At 50.1% G+C, this 13,112-nt stretch overlaps 2 protein-coding genes across 5 annotated transcripts; one reads left to right on the top strand and one right to left on the bottom strand.

Moving 5' to 3' along the window:
• Positions 1–340: 340 nt before the first annotated feature.
• On the bottom strand, positions 341–4,706 carry ISG20L2 (interferon stimulated exonuclease gene 20 like 2). The gene is made up of 3 exons (XM_061403279.1): positions 3,972–4,706; positions 1,950–2,150; positions 341–1,250 (listed from the first exon to the last, which is right to left on the bottom strand). Exons 1-3 carry the CDS (start codon positions 4,704–4,706, stop codon positions 1,137–1,139), a joined length of 1,050 nt encoding a protein of 349 aa, XP_061259263.1. The 3' UTR covers positions 341–1,136.
• A 1,414-nt stretch (positions 4,707–6,120) lies between these two features.
• Positions 6,121–12,841, top strand: METTL25B (methyltransferase like 25B). Of its 4 annotated transcripts, none has more exons than XM_061403224.1 (8): positions 6,121–6,231; positions 8,776–8,900; positions 9,052–9,244; positions 9,717–9,779; positions 10,025–10,168; positions 10,616–11,100; positions 11,883–12,067; positions 12,501–12,841. In XM_061403224.1, the coding sequence occupies exons 1-8, from the start codon at positions 6,121–6,123 to the stop codon at positions 12,620–12,622; spliced, it is 1,428 nt and encodes a 475-aa protein (XP_061259208.1). In that variant the 3' UTR covers positions 12,623–12,841. The 4 variants fall into 4 exon arrangements, with proteins under 4 accessions (XP_061259208.1, XP_061259218.1, XP_061259225.1 ...); XM_061403241.1 differs by having other exon boundaries at positions 6,143–6,231; positions 9,092–9,244; XM_061403234.1 differs by lacking the exon at positions 9,717–9,779.
• The last annotated feature ends 271 nt before the right edge of the window (positions 12,842–13,112 follow it).

The raw sequence follows: 13,112 nt of genomic DNA, 5'->3' as shown, positions 1-13,112 counted from the left end.
GAGCAACCAGGCTGGCGTCACCGAGCACCTTTCTCCCCCGCTCCATCCCTCCCACATGCCCACTCTCTGAGTCACTCTCCTGGTCACATACCCTGTGTGAGGGTGTTCGTGCGGCTTGAAGCGTCGTTTCAGGTGTGCTTGTTGATCTGTGGTAGGGCCGAGAAGGCAGCAGAGCACACGGGCGACAGACAAAGGCTTGGTCAGCGCTTCCCGATGACTCCCAGCAAACCAGGGTCCATCAGTGTCATCCAAAGACCCAGCCCCCCTGGCAGAGCTACAGTGCTAAGGAGTCTGTGGCAAAGCTATTTAATGTGAAGTTATAAAGAAAACACCACACAACTGTTTTTCCTTTATAAAAAATTTATCAAGGGAATAATTTGCATTTTCAGAGGCTTGGTTTAGCAAAGTAAAAGACTAAAACTCATTGAAACACTTTAAAATTCTTCTTTAACCTAGCAAGTGGGATTTAAATTAAATAAATTCTCTATCACTTTAGGAGACTGCTTTCCTAAATCAGAAAAATTGATTTCCAAGTCACTCTCTTACCTCTACTGCCCATAACCCTAAGGAGAAGTAAACCTCACCAGGAATGGCTCCTCCGGAATTCAAGGTGGAAAGAATAGGTGATATCTCAACACAAACCAGATGTAGACTCTGAGCAGAAAGCAGAGTCTGAGAGATGCATTGTGATCATACAAGTTATCATCCAACAGGATACTTCTGAGAGTGAAAGAGGGTGCTGTTAATTGCTTGAGAGGAAAGGCATAATGAGACACATGGCCACCCTAGTGATAAGGCAGTTTGGGAAAAGACATTTCCCAGTTTGCCGTGCCCTTTGAAAGTCAAAAGACTTTTCCAGAAGCAAAGCACCTTGGGACACATGGTTAGCACCATTTAAGAGGTAAACGGCCCGGGGGTGGGTTCTGACATGGAGGCGTCCTCCTTCCAAGTAACGTTAACCAGACACACAACACCTGAAGTGAATTTCAATGGATGCTAAGCCTGGGGTGCAGCCTCCCTCTCCCTGGCTTCCAGAACCCCTGGCTTCCAAGGTGCGGCGCTGGTGGGGCTGTCCATGGCCCACTGCCCCGCCCTGGCTGTGTTGCTGCTTCCGCCTGCCGCATCGCCAGTGACCCCTAGTCTTTAGGGGGATTCTGGGCCAGGTGCTGTTCCCATTCAACTTCAACCAACTTGTACAGCTCCATGGTGGCCTGAGCATCTTCCACTGAGGAATGTCCACTTTTCCCAGCCTGAACAAGGGAGGAAGAAAAGAGCATGAGGCTACAAGAGGCCGTTTCCTCCCTTCCCAACTGGTTCTCTCCAACCTCAGTGATGCTGCTGCTTGTGCAGTTAGCGGGCTGCAAAGGCAGACCTCTGGTGGGGCCCCACTCATCACCTGATTTCAGGGGTTCAACTCCTATACTATGGTGTGCCTCAGTCCTTTCTGTGGCAACAAGTACACACCATATTGTTCTACATTCTTCTGTAGAAGCAGAACAGCCTGATCATAGACAGACCTTCTGAGTCTTCCATCTTCCCTAGTTCCTTAACTAATCTATGTATGCCATGTCTATACTCTCATGCCAGGCAGACCACCCCCTCTTTGACTGCCAAACATATGAAACACTAAGAGGCCCCTGAAGCCACTTTATGGTCAGTTAGGCCACCACAACTACCTGCTTCCCGTTTTTCTTGCTTAGGGTTTTAGTCCCACTTTTAGGCTTTTTTCCTTTTCCAAGTACCCTGGGGAACACTCTGGGAAGTAGGAAACAAGAACTGTTATGCCTAAGTAGAGATGGACCTCTCTGCCCAAAGTTCTTCCCATCAGAGCATCTCCCCCTGGATCTTTCTACAGTCAGAGGAATCTGAGTGTCAGAGCCTGGAGAGAGGCACCAGGTGAGCCTTTCCCGTCCAAGCCAGGGGTCTGGCAGCCTTTGGGGAGACGCTACCTGGATGTCCCGGTTCAACAGCTTCTTGGTGAGACTCTTCAGAGACATGGTGGCATTCTCTGGGCAGTCAGCCTTACGGTTGAGGAGGGGGATATGAGAGGTGTCTCGTGTGAGGGACTTGGGATGAATGTACTGAAGGGCTTTGAAGTCGTTGTGGATGGCATGCCCCACCACTATCTTCCCTGCCAGAATCTTCAAGATCTGAAACAGACATGGAAGAGGAGGTGGTAAGGAGCACGACTCACAGATGCAGCCTCTGCATTCTAAAAGTCCAACACAGCTCTAAGTCCTCCTAGGCTCTTTTCACCACTTGCTCACCTGTCTCATCCTTGAAATGCCTTCTCCCACAAGTTTTCTTTTACCTGAAATCCATCTCCTCTCCCCGAGGTAAAAGTAGGCATCTTTCATGGTGTAACCCTGTTTGGACGCCTAGCCAGTGGTTCCTTATTGTCGCATTAATTTCTACCTCAATGTGATGTTCATGTAATTACCTAGTTCAGTCCTGGCTTGATACTTGAAGTTCTTTAACCATGATAATTGTTACGTTGGCCTTAGATACAGGCTGGGACAATTACTGTAAAGATGGGCTCCAGGGAGGTAATGGAAGCCCCCAATTATATGCAAATTGATATGCGTATGTTTCTGTGTTTGTTTTTTGGGAGGGAATCTATGGCTTTCATCAGACTCTCAAAGGGCCTACAAGCTATAAAAAATTAAAAATTGGGAATTAAGAATTGGCAGTCCAGTGGTTAGGACTCAGCACTCTCACTGCCAGGGGGACCAGGTTTGATCCCCAGTTACAGAACAAAGATCTCACAAGCCTCAAGGTATGCCCCACCCCCTAAAAAAAAAGATTCATTTCCAATGAGGATGTCGAAAGAATATGCCATGAACTCTGAGGGCCGTTACCAAAATGGGGTTCCAAACAGACCGCGAAAGAGTTAACAGGCCTGGAATCAATGCCTGGCCTCTCAATGGGATCCCCTTGGAAGGGTACAGACTCATTTGAATGTACCTTGGTCTCATACCCCAGCTTGGGCACTGATTTTTATGATGAAAACCAGATATAGTCTAATCAACTTGGTATTTAGTCGCCCCTACAGTTTACTGACCACTAACACCTTTACTTTGCATTAATTTTAACACACAGCCTTCATTAAAGCTAAGTGGATGTGCTGTTTCAGACCCACCCGATCTTCTGACTCTCCCGAGCCTTTGCTCACACTTGAGGGTGCACAGGATGTTCTTTAACTCTTCATGTTCTTTCTAAAATCTAGCTGATGAAATTCCTCCAACTTACTGCTCTGGCATATGAGAAATTACTGGAACAGTGTGTCTAGACAAGACAAAGAATGTGGAGCTGAAATTACACAGTGGATCAAGGGTGCCCTCTGGAGGCCTTCCAAGACCAGCAGCTCCTTTCCGCTTCCCCTTTACCAGCTCATCCTCCTTTCCTGTTCATTCAGCGTGCCTCCAGTTTTCAGCATAGAGCTTACAGTGGCTAGGATTGTTCAGTGAATGAGATGAGAACCCCAGCATATCAGGCCTGTGTCTTTTACCCCCTTCACTGCAGGCTGCCTGTTCCAGTTATCCACCAACTTTCCACACTGCCACAGGCCACTTCTTGCTTGGGAAGCGCCCTCCACCTCTCTGTTCTCAACCCCAGCCCCACCTCTACAAGGTATTCTCAAATTGAGCCCTTTCCCCCTGGCACTCATGCCTGCTACTCTGTCCATCACAGGTTGCTGTTTTTCTAGCAGAGTCCCAATTAGCCAGATGAGGATTCCACTTGGGATCTAAAACAGATCTAATACAGTTTATTACACCAGCTATTTGTAAGTTTCCAGGTTCTTACCACTCTTCATCCCAAAAGAAAAGCCTTCTTTATCTGCTACTCCCATCCACTCCAACCATCCCTCCACAATCCTTTGGTGCCTTCCCAGAGTGATATCCTTTGCTGAAAAATGATTTGGACCTTGCCCTATCTGCTTCGCTGCTACCACCATCCCTCATGCCTCCTACCTGGTTCCGAGCAATCTTGAAGGGTGTAGCATTCACCATGTGCTGCTTCCGGATACCACTCCATCTGGTCCGGTAGTCCACAATGTGGCAGGGGGGGAGGATGTACTCATCATAGAGCACATCTCCGTCGTAGTTGACAATGCTACATCGAGCCAAGGAACTGACATGCCCCTTGGGTCCAGTACCCACCATCTCACAGTCAATTGCCACCATCTTCCCCGGTATCTTCTGGGATACCCCAGAGTATTTATTCTCTGAATGTGTATGGGTGGAGTTCTGTGGGCCATTCTTGGGTGGAGGATTCTTCTGGGATCCCTTCTTCTGGGGGCGAGTTGGGTGGCTCTTAATCTTTGGTAGGGCGCTCTGGAACTCCCCCAGCAAATCTACTTTAGCCACAACAGAACCAGCCTTCTGTGAAGGGGCAGGAGTCAGCCAAGGCACTGCAGCTTTCTTGTCCAGGGACTGCTCTGACCCACTGCTGGAGGCAGCTGTTGTCTTCTTCTTTGGAAGGGGAGTGGCCTTCCAAGTGCCATCTACCCTGGGAGTTTCCCCTTTCTTTGAAGGTTCTGAGTGCAACTTAGGCACCTTGCTAGGGGGCTGCTTCTTCTTATTGAGGAAGCCTTTCCGTTCCAACAGTCGCCTCTTCTTGACAAATTTTCGGTGCTTGGCATTTCCCTCTAATGCCTTTTTGGGGGGAGGCTCGCCAAAATCCAGATTGAGGAGTAAGGTAGACATGATGACACTGGATGGTGAGAGAACAGTTGGGAAGAAGAGCTTACAGATGAGAGGAAGATAGAAGACTCATCTGCTGAATCCCACAGACCAGCATTTGGAGGTTTGCAGCATACCCTAGGGAAGAAAGCGATCCTGATAACGGAGCCCATAGGCTTGGGAATCAATAAGACCCATCTTTGCAGGACTTAAGAGAGAGAAAAGACATCAGAATAACCTCTCAAATAATGTGAAATGACAGAAGGAGAACTTCATTCTGAACCAGGAAGCCTGGATTCTAGAAAGCTCCACAATTCACCAGCTGTATGGTATTAGGAAGGCCATGTCCCCTCTCTAGATCTCAGTCTCATTTGTAAACTTAGGGGGTCGCAAAACCAACTAGCTGAAACTGCGATCTACAACGCCAGAATAGGTGAACTCTATCATCTGCCCATGGAGGGAACGTCTAAGTATGCTCAAAGGCAGTGACAGGTTTGGCAAAGTTGACCTCTGGATTACCCTAGCATCCCCACGCGGGTCCCACGAGTAGAGATACAAATTCAGGCACTCATCTCCCTCGTTTCCAGGTGGGGGAAATCTCCACATGCATCTCACTCAAGTCTCTGTCCCACGAAAGGACCTTTGACAACACACACTGGTGGGGGAAGGAACCGAGTCTAAGGATCAGCTGCCATCCACGCCGCGGAGCCAGCCTCGCACGCTCACTCACTTACCTCCTAGATGGACCCGCTAAGACCGGAAGCGCCAGGAGCCGGATGCGGAAATTGGCGCGCGTCGGCGGTGCCCAGGCCGGCAGGCCCGCGGGTTGGAACGCGCCGGAGGCCGGCGCCCGCGTACCCGCACGGCCCCTGTCTCCGGGAGCGAGGCCAGGGATTCCGAGTGTGTGGGCAGCGGCAGCGGCGGTGGCGGCGGGGGCGGTGTGGGTGGGGGCGGGGGCGGGATGCGCTCCCCGGCCCCTCTAGCCCCGTGGAGGTACAACTCGAAGGTGTGGGGAAGCCGCGACAAACGGGAACTGAAATGCGCGGGACACCCCCCGGCCTCACTTCCGGAGAGGAGAGAAATGTACGGGAAGGGGCGGGATCTGGAGGCGAGACCTGGTTCTTGGCCCACCCCTATTCGTGAGCTGGGCACTGCGCGACACCACTGTGACGTCACTGCGCTGGCACCCCCGCCCCACTAGTCTCAGACGTAGAAACCTTGGTGCTGTGGGACGTCGCGACCTGTGACGTTAGGAGTGCGCCTGAAGTCTTCACCCCCAGCCTGGAATCCCGGAAAGGCAACATCGGGGACCGGACACTTTTTCTTCTGAGACCACCTGAAGTGCTGAGCCCAGCCCAGGTCCCGGACCCGCGTGGTCCTGACCCTGGTTCTCTCCTCATTGCTTTCTCGCTCCCCGCGCCACCGTCTGGGCCCCGGAATGCCCGGGGTCTCCGCCCGGCGCCTCTCTCATGAAGAGAGGAGACAGCTAGCGGTGAACCTCACCCGGGTCGTGACGCTCTACCGTTCCATCCTGGACGCCTACATCATCGTGAGGCCACAGGGATGTGGGTGGGGTGCTCCTGCTTGTGTGATTGGCTACCTAGCCACGACTAGGGGAGAATCTGGAGAGTTAGCGTCTGATCTTTTTTTCTAATAGTTTTTTTTTTCAGTCTTTTGTCTGTACAAGAAAGGGTTAAAGCTGGGGCAAAACCCCCGATTCTTTTTTTCCCCTGATGACCTAAATATTAATATTTCTAGCATGTGGGTTGTTTTTCTAATCTCCTCGTGTCCAGAGTAATAAAGCGCATGGGCATTTGAGCCATGCTGCTGCGGCAATGTTGAACTATCCCAGCAACATGTGAGGTGTTTTCAAGAACACACATGTTCGTTCATTCAGGTTTTGAATAAATTCCTGTTTTGCCGTGTAACGGACAATTCTAACTTTGAAGTTAACAGAGTCGGACTAGAATTCAGCCTTCCCTATCCTGTTAACATTAGGCATAAAAATTCCTCCTAGCCCCAGATCCTCAGCTGTAAAATGGATCCCATTTTGAAGGATCATTGTGAAGAATAAATGAGATGATGTATAAATGCCACCAGCATCCACGGAATTATTCATTTCCCAAACCCAGAAGCCATCCTTGATTCAGCTCTTTTCTGATTCAGCTCTTTCAACAAGTCTGTTGATTCAACAGAATTCACCAAATTCACCCATATGCCTCCATTGACACTGCTACCACCCTAGGTCAAGCCAACATCATCTCTCTTCTGGACTACTTCCTAACTGATTTCTGTATTTGCTTCCTCCCTTCCATACCCATTTCTTCACAAAACAGACTGTTCTAAAAATGTAAATCTGATCGTGACATTTCTTGCTTCCTAGGTACTCTGGGATTTCACAGGTGGCGCTAGGGGTAAAGAATTCGTCTGCCAATGCAGGAGACCCAAGAGATGTGGGTTCAATTCCTGGGTTGACAAGATCCCCTGGAGTAGGAAATGGCAACCCACTCCAGTATTCTTGCCTGGATCCTAATTATAGTTACCATTACCTATAAAACCCTACAAGCTCCCTTTTAAACCTGATCACATTTCATTCTCTCCCACATTCACTATACTACATATACACTGGCTTGATCAGGGCCTTTGCACTTACTGATCTTCCTGGAATGTTTTTCCTCAACAGAAAGGCAATTGAGTAGGGTGGTTAAGGGCAAAACTCTAGGGTTGAATTGGTTTCATATTCCAGCTGTACTACTTACTAGCTTCTTGACTTGGACAGATTAATGAAATGCATTAACATATATAAAATGTTACAGACAGTATCTGGCATATTAAAGTATTCTGTATTTGCTACTACCTGAATTTTTAAAAGTTGAGATAGAATTGACATGTAACATTTTAGTTTCAGGCGTGTAATGTAATGATTCCTATTTGTATATATTATGAAATAATTGTTCAGTAGCTAAGTTGTGTCTGACTCTATGTGACCCCATGGACTGCAACACACCAGGCTTCCCTGTCCACCACTGTCTCCCAGAGTTTGTTCAAATTCATGTCCATTAAATGAATTCATGTCCACTGCATCAGTGATGCTATCTAACCATCTCTTGCATCAGTTAATATCCATCGCTGTACATAGTTAATTTTTTTCTTACGATGAGAACTTTTAAGATCTACTGTCAGCAACTTTCAGACATAGAATATAGTAGTATTTACAACAGTCACCATATTATACATCTCCATGACATTTACATTGTAACTGGAGGTTTGTACTTTTTGACCCTCCTCACCTATTTTACTTACCTCCGCCCCTGCCTCTGGGCAACCAAGGCATGCAGTGTTTCACATGTGCTGTATTACTCTAAGAGTACACTCTCAAACTCTCCATTATGTTACTGTCTCATTAGTGTTTTACTGTCTATGTGGCTCTTGATGTTACTTGAAATAATTTCTTTAAATGTTAACTCTGCAAGAGCAGCGATCTTGTCTGTTTGTTTTGTTGTTTGTATCCCCTGAGCTTAGGATAGAACCTGATGCCTAAGCAAAGCTCCAGAATTTGTGTTGAACAAATAAATGAATAAAAATACATTCTGGCAGGGAATCCCTGGTGGTCCAGTGGTTAGGACTTGGCGTTTTCACTGCAGAGAGCCCAGGTTCAGCCCCTGGTCAGGGAACTAGGATCCCACATGTCACATGTGATGACCAAAAATAAAAACAAACATTTTGGTATATATAATGTCTGGCGTCTGTGGTGTCTGGCACATGTAACAGTAGGTTACTAGATGGTAACATACTGATAGTGTGTGTTAGTCACTGCTGTGTTAAGGAGGCAGGTGCAAAGCCACCACACATGCCCTTAAGTTCAGCTGAGTGGCGGACACACATATAAACAAGGGGGACTTTGCTAAAAGGAGAAGTGTGTCCAGAATGCAATTTGGGCTCAGGAAGGAGGGGAAGGCTAGAGCAGACTTCAGAGAAGTGACTCCGATGAGGAGAGGTTCCTGCTAGTTGCAGCTGGTGGCCATGTGTTGTGTGGGTAGGGAAGAATGGGAGGGGAAGTAGCCTGTTGATTGCTTCTCCCTTTCCCCTGCAGGAATTTTTCACAGACAACCTGTGGGGCACACTCCCTTGCTCATGGCAGGAAGCACTGGATGGACTGAACCCGCCACAGCTGGCCACGCTGCTGCTGGGGATGCCCAGAGAAGGGGAAGTGGCCAGGTATGGGCAAGAGGGACCCTGTGCTGGGGGACTCGGAGCTGAGCCCTGCAGGGAGCCATTGCTCAGTCTCACAGGGGCTTCCTGGGTTGTAAGCTGGCACACTCAGGATGCAATGGGACTATTCACTGGGGGCCTGGGCGGGCTATCTCAGGTACAGGTCGGTGTGGCCACTCACCCTGCTGGCCCTGAAGTCCACAGCCTATGCCCTGGCCTTTACCCGGACGCCTGGGTTTCAGACCCCCTCAGAGTTCCTGGAGAATCCCAGCCAGAGTTCCCGACTGACAGCTCCATTCCGGAAACATGTCAGGCCCAAGAAGCAGCATGAGATTCGGAGGCTGGGAGAGGTGAGGAGATGGCTGGGGTACAGGTAGTATCTGGGGGCCTTGGGGACTCCTTAAGCCTATGGATTACAAAGGTTTGGGCACCTTTTATCACCTATAGGACCAGAGGCCCTAGAAGGTCCCTTCCTTGGCAGGTATACTGTAAGCCTATCTTCATCCTTTTGCTGGGTTGATTGGTGGCTATAGTTGAATCACTGTCTTATTCTTGTTCTGATAATCTTCACAGTCTGCTGATGGCATCACAGCAGGACTCTTGTTCTATGGGGACTGAATCACTGTCCTGAGACGAGCAAAGATAGTAGCCTGAGCCGGGGTCAGCACACCCTATTTTGGTTTCCATGTCTCTTGTCTCTTCCATGGCACCCCCTACCCGTCTTCCTCTGCCATCCTCAGCTCCTCTCTGCTCTCCTTATGAGTGTTTGCCCTGGGAGCCAACAACCAATGGCCAGGGGGCCTTTGTTCCCTCTTCTTTCAGCTGGTGAAGAAGCTGAGTGACCTCACAGGCTGCACCCAGGTTGTGGATGTAGGCTCAGGCCAGGTGAGCCAGACCCATAATAGTCTGCTTTTGTTTTTTGTGTTTTTTTTTTTGTCATGGGGATAGAACAACTAGAAGGCGGGTTGTCAGGCCCAGAAGGGCAAGTAATAAGGAATGCAGGAAGTAAGCTGGGCAGAATTTAAGTCTCTGGGGGCCTGGTACCCAGGTGTCCAAACCATAGATAGGGATGGGGACTATGTAGGGGACCCTGAACAGGGCTGTCTTTACCCCTCTTCTTTTGACTCCAGGGCCATCTCTCCCGCTTCATGTCGCTGGGGCTGGGGCTGATGGTAAAGAGCATTGAAGGGGATCAGAGACTGGTGGAGAGAGCCCAGCGCCTAGACCAGGAGCTCCTACAGACTCTGGAGAAAGAGGAGAAGAGGAACCCAAAGGTAGACCAGCTCTTCCTGCAGCCAGGACCACGAGACCAGGACTGACTTCGCTGAAACTAGGCACCAACGCTGAATTCTCTCTTAAATGTCTCAGCTCGAGACGGTGTATCCCTGTTTCTGCTACCTCCTTCACCAAAGCCTCATCTTAAAGGCACTTTCTAGTTAAAAAGTGCTTTCTACACCGATACATCCTCCTCACAGCCAGCTGTACAAAGTGGCCAATCAGGTATCAGCCTCATTACAAATGAGGAAGCTGGTACTCAGAGATGAAAAGATTTGCAGTTAGTAATGACAGACGCAGTATCTATCCCATTTCCTCTGCCCCAGTTGCTCTCCCACCTTCCTCCTTGGGAAGGAACTCAGGACAGATCCCTTCCTGTGGCCCGAGGTGGTGTATGGACAGGAAACAGGCCTCATATCTGCCTTTGTTCTGTCCTACCTCCACAGGTGGTCCAAACTGGCCCTCGTCACCCCCCACACCACGTGGTTAGGTGGGTGGACCCCATGACCCTGTGTGAGGAGCTCCTGCTTCCGCTGGAGACCTCACCTCAGAGCAGGGCCCGCCTGCTGCTGACGGGCCTCCACGCCTGTGGGGATCTGAGTGTTGCCTTGCTGAGGCACTTCTGCTGCTGCCCTGAGGTGGTGGCCCTGGCTTCAGTGGGCTGCTGCTACATGAAGCTGAGTGACCCTGGTGGTTACCCACTGAGTCAGTGGGTGGCTGGGCTGCCCGGCTATGAACTGCCCTACAGGCTTCGGGAGGGGGCCTGCCATGCCCTGGAGGAGTATGCTGAGCGGCTACAGAAAGCAGGCCCCAGCCTCCGAACCCACTGCTACCGCGCGGCACTGGAGACCGTCATCCGGTGTGCCCAGCCTGAGCTCCGGCGGCCAGGCGTGCAGGGGATTCCCAGGGTCCACGAGCTCAAGATCGAAGAGTGAGGCTGGGGGACGGGGCGGGGGGGTAAGATGGGGGGCATCACCTACTTGGGGTATGATTCCCCTCCCACCCCGACTTGTCAGCGTGTCCTAAAGAAAATCTAGATGTGCTGGGTTGGGGGAGGGGGTAGTGACTGAGTTCTGAGACAGCTTCAAATGTTCTTTAAAAGGCAGTTGTCACTCTTTTATCAAATTTTTGAAATGATAAAAATATGGCTAAATAATTGGACATGTGTGCGTGCTAAGTCACCTCGTGTCTGACTTTTTGCAACGCTATGGACTGTAGCCCCCAGGCTCCTTTGTCCATGGGATTCTCCAGGCAAGAATACTGGAGTGGGTTGCCATGCCATCCTCCAGGGGATCTTCCTGACTCAGGGATCGAACCCCACATCTCTTAGTCTCCTGCATTGGCAGGCGGTTCTTTACCATTAGCGCCACCTGGGAAGCCCAAATAATTGGTTTGTCTAAAAATAAATTTTTGGATTGATTTGCTATTGAATGGACAGTTCACGGCCAGAAAACTCTTTAAATAAAAATGCATCTTAAGGGACTTCTTTGGTGTTCCAGTGGCACTCCCAATGCACGGGCCCCAGGTTCGATCCCTGGTCAGGAAACTAGATCCCACATGGCACAACCAAGACCCAGCACAGCCAAATAAATATATATATATTTTAAATGCATCTTAAGCTAGAAAAGCAGAGCTGGAATTGAATTAGAAACAGACAGTTTGAATGGAGGAGTGACTTTCTAAGCTGAGTACTGTCTATGACTGACCCAACAGATATGTGCAGCGGGGGCTACAGCGGGTGGGGCTGGACCCCCACCTGCCACTGAATGTGGCTGCCCTTCGAGCTCACCAGGCCCAGGAGAACCGTGTGGTGGCCTTCTTCAGCCTGGCCCTGCTGCTGGCCCCACTGGTGGAGACGCTGATTCTACTGGACCGGCTGCTCTACCTTCAGGAGCAGGGTGAGGGGGGCCACACCAGGGACCCAGGGCTAGAGGGGCTAGAGCTCTAGGGGTCTCCTTCAGGTCCCCGCCCCTACACCTGCTGGGACTTGGCCCATCACCATGGTGATTCTAGGACCAGTAGCTGTTTCAGCATCAGACAGGGGTTGGGGGGGTGCTGTTAATGCAAATTCCTGCTGAATCTGGATGCCTGTCACCATAGGATAGGTGAAACATCCCTGAGGCGCATCTTAAGCCAGCATCCCTACAGTGTGTTGAGGCTTGCCTCCTCCCAAGTCAGCATCTCGGGCACTCATGTTCCTGGTAAAAGCGGGGTTTCCTTAGATCCCCTTGGGCCTCTCCTATGCGGAGAGGAGCTATGCCTACAGGTCAGGCAGGAAGTGGGTACAAGTTTGTTTCATTTCTCTCCTGAGTAGCCTTGCCTTTCTCACAGGCTTCCACGCTGAGCTCCTACCCATCTTCAGTCCCGAACTCTCTCCGAGAAACCTGGTTCTGGTGGCCACCAAAGGGCCTCTGGGTGAGGCCTTCTCTCTTCTGGAGACTGAAGACAACTGACGCAGCCAGAGGAAGGGCGCATCTCAGACCCTATCTGAAACTGCCAGGCACCACGCTGGGAGGCAGTCTTCGCCTCCTCAGCCAGAGAACCAGCATCCTGCATCCTCCCTGGCATCTGGGTTCCCTACAAACCAGCGTCATACTCTTTCTCTCCCTGTATATGTTATATAATATTATGCAGAAGTTTATTTTCAATTTATTAAAAAATTGAAATCTTTACTCATCTACCATTTCTATTAGGTATAAAGGACAGACCAGCATCCTCCCTACTGAATCCTGCTGAGGTTCTAATTTAGGTCTCATACTCCCAGTCCCTGCAGTCTTCCTAACAGGCAGCGCCCTGTTATTCAGAGGTCTCTGTGAGGGGAAGCTCTCTCCCTTCGACCTCCATCTGAGAAATCTGCAGGCCCTGCCCTGTGGGAGGACCCCCTTAAGATTGTTAACTTCCATCCAGGTTTTGTCATAACATCAGGAGAGATGCTCCCTCCCT

The sequence above is a fragment of the Bos javanicus genome, chromosome 3 (genome assembly GCF_032452875.1).
Source record: "Bos javanicus breed banteng chromosome 3, ARS-OSU_banteng_1.0, whole genome shotgun sequence".
In the NCBI taxonomy this organism is placed as follows: Eukaryota; Metazoa; Chordata; class Mammalia; order Artiodactyla; family Bovidae; genus Bos; species Bos javanicus.
This window is presented reverse-complemented; position numbering and strand designations above follow the sequence as displayed.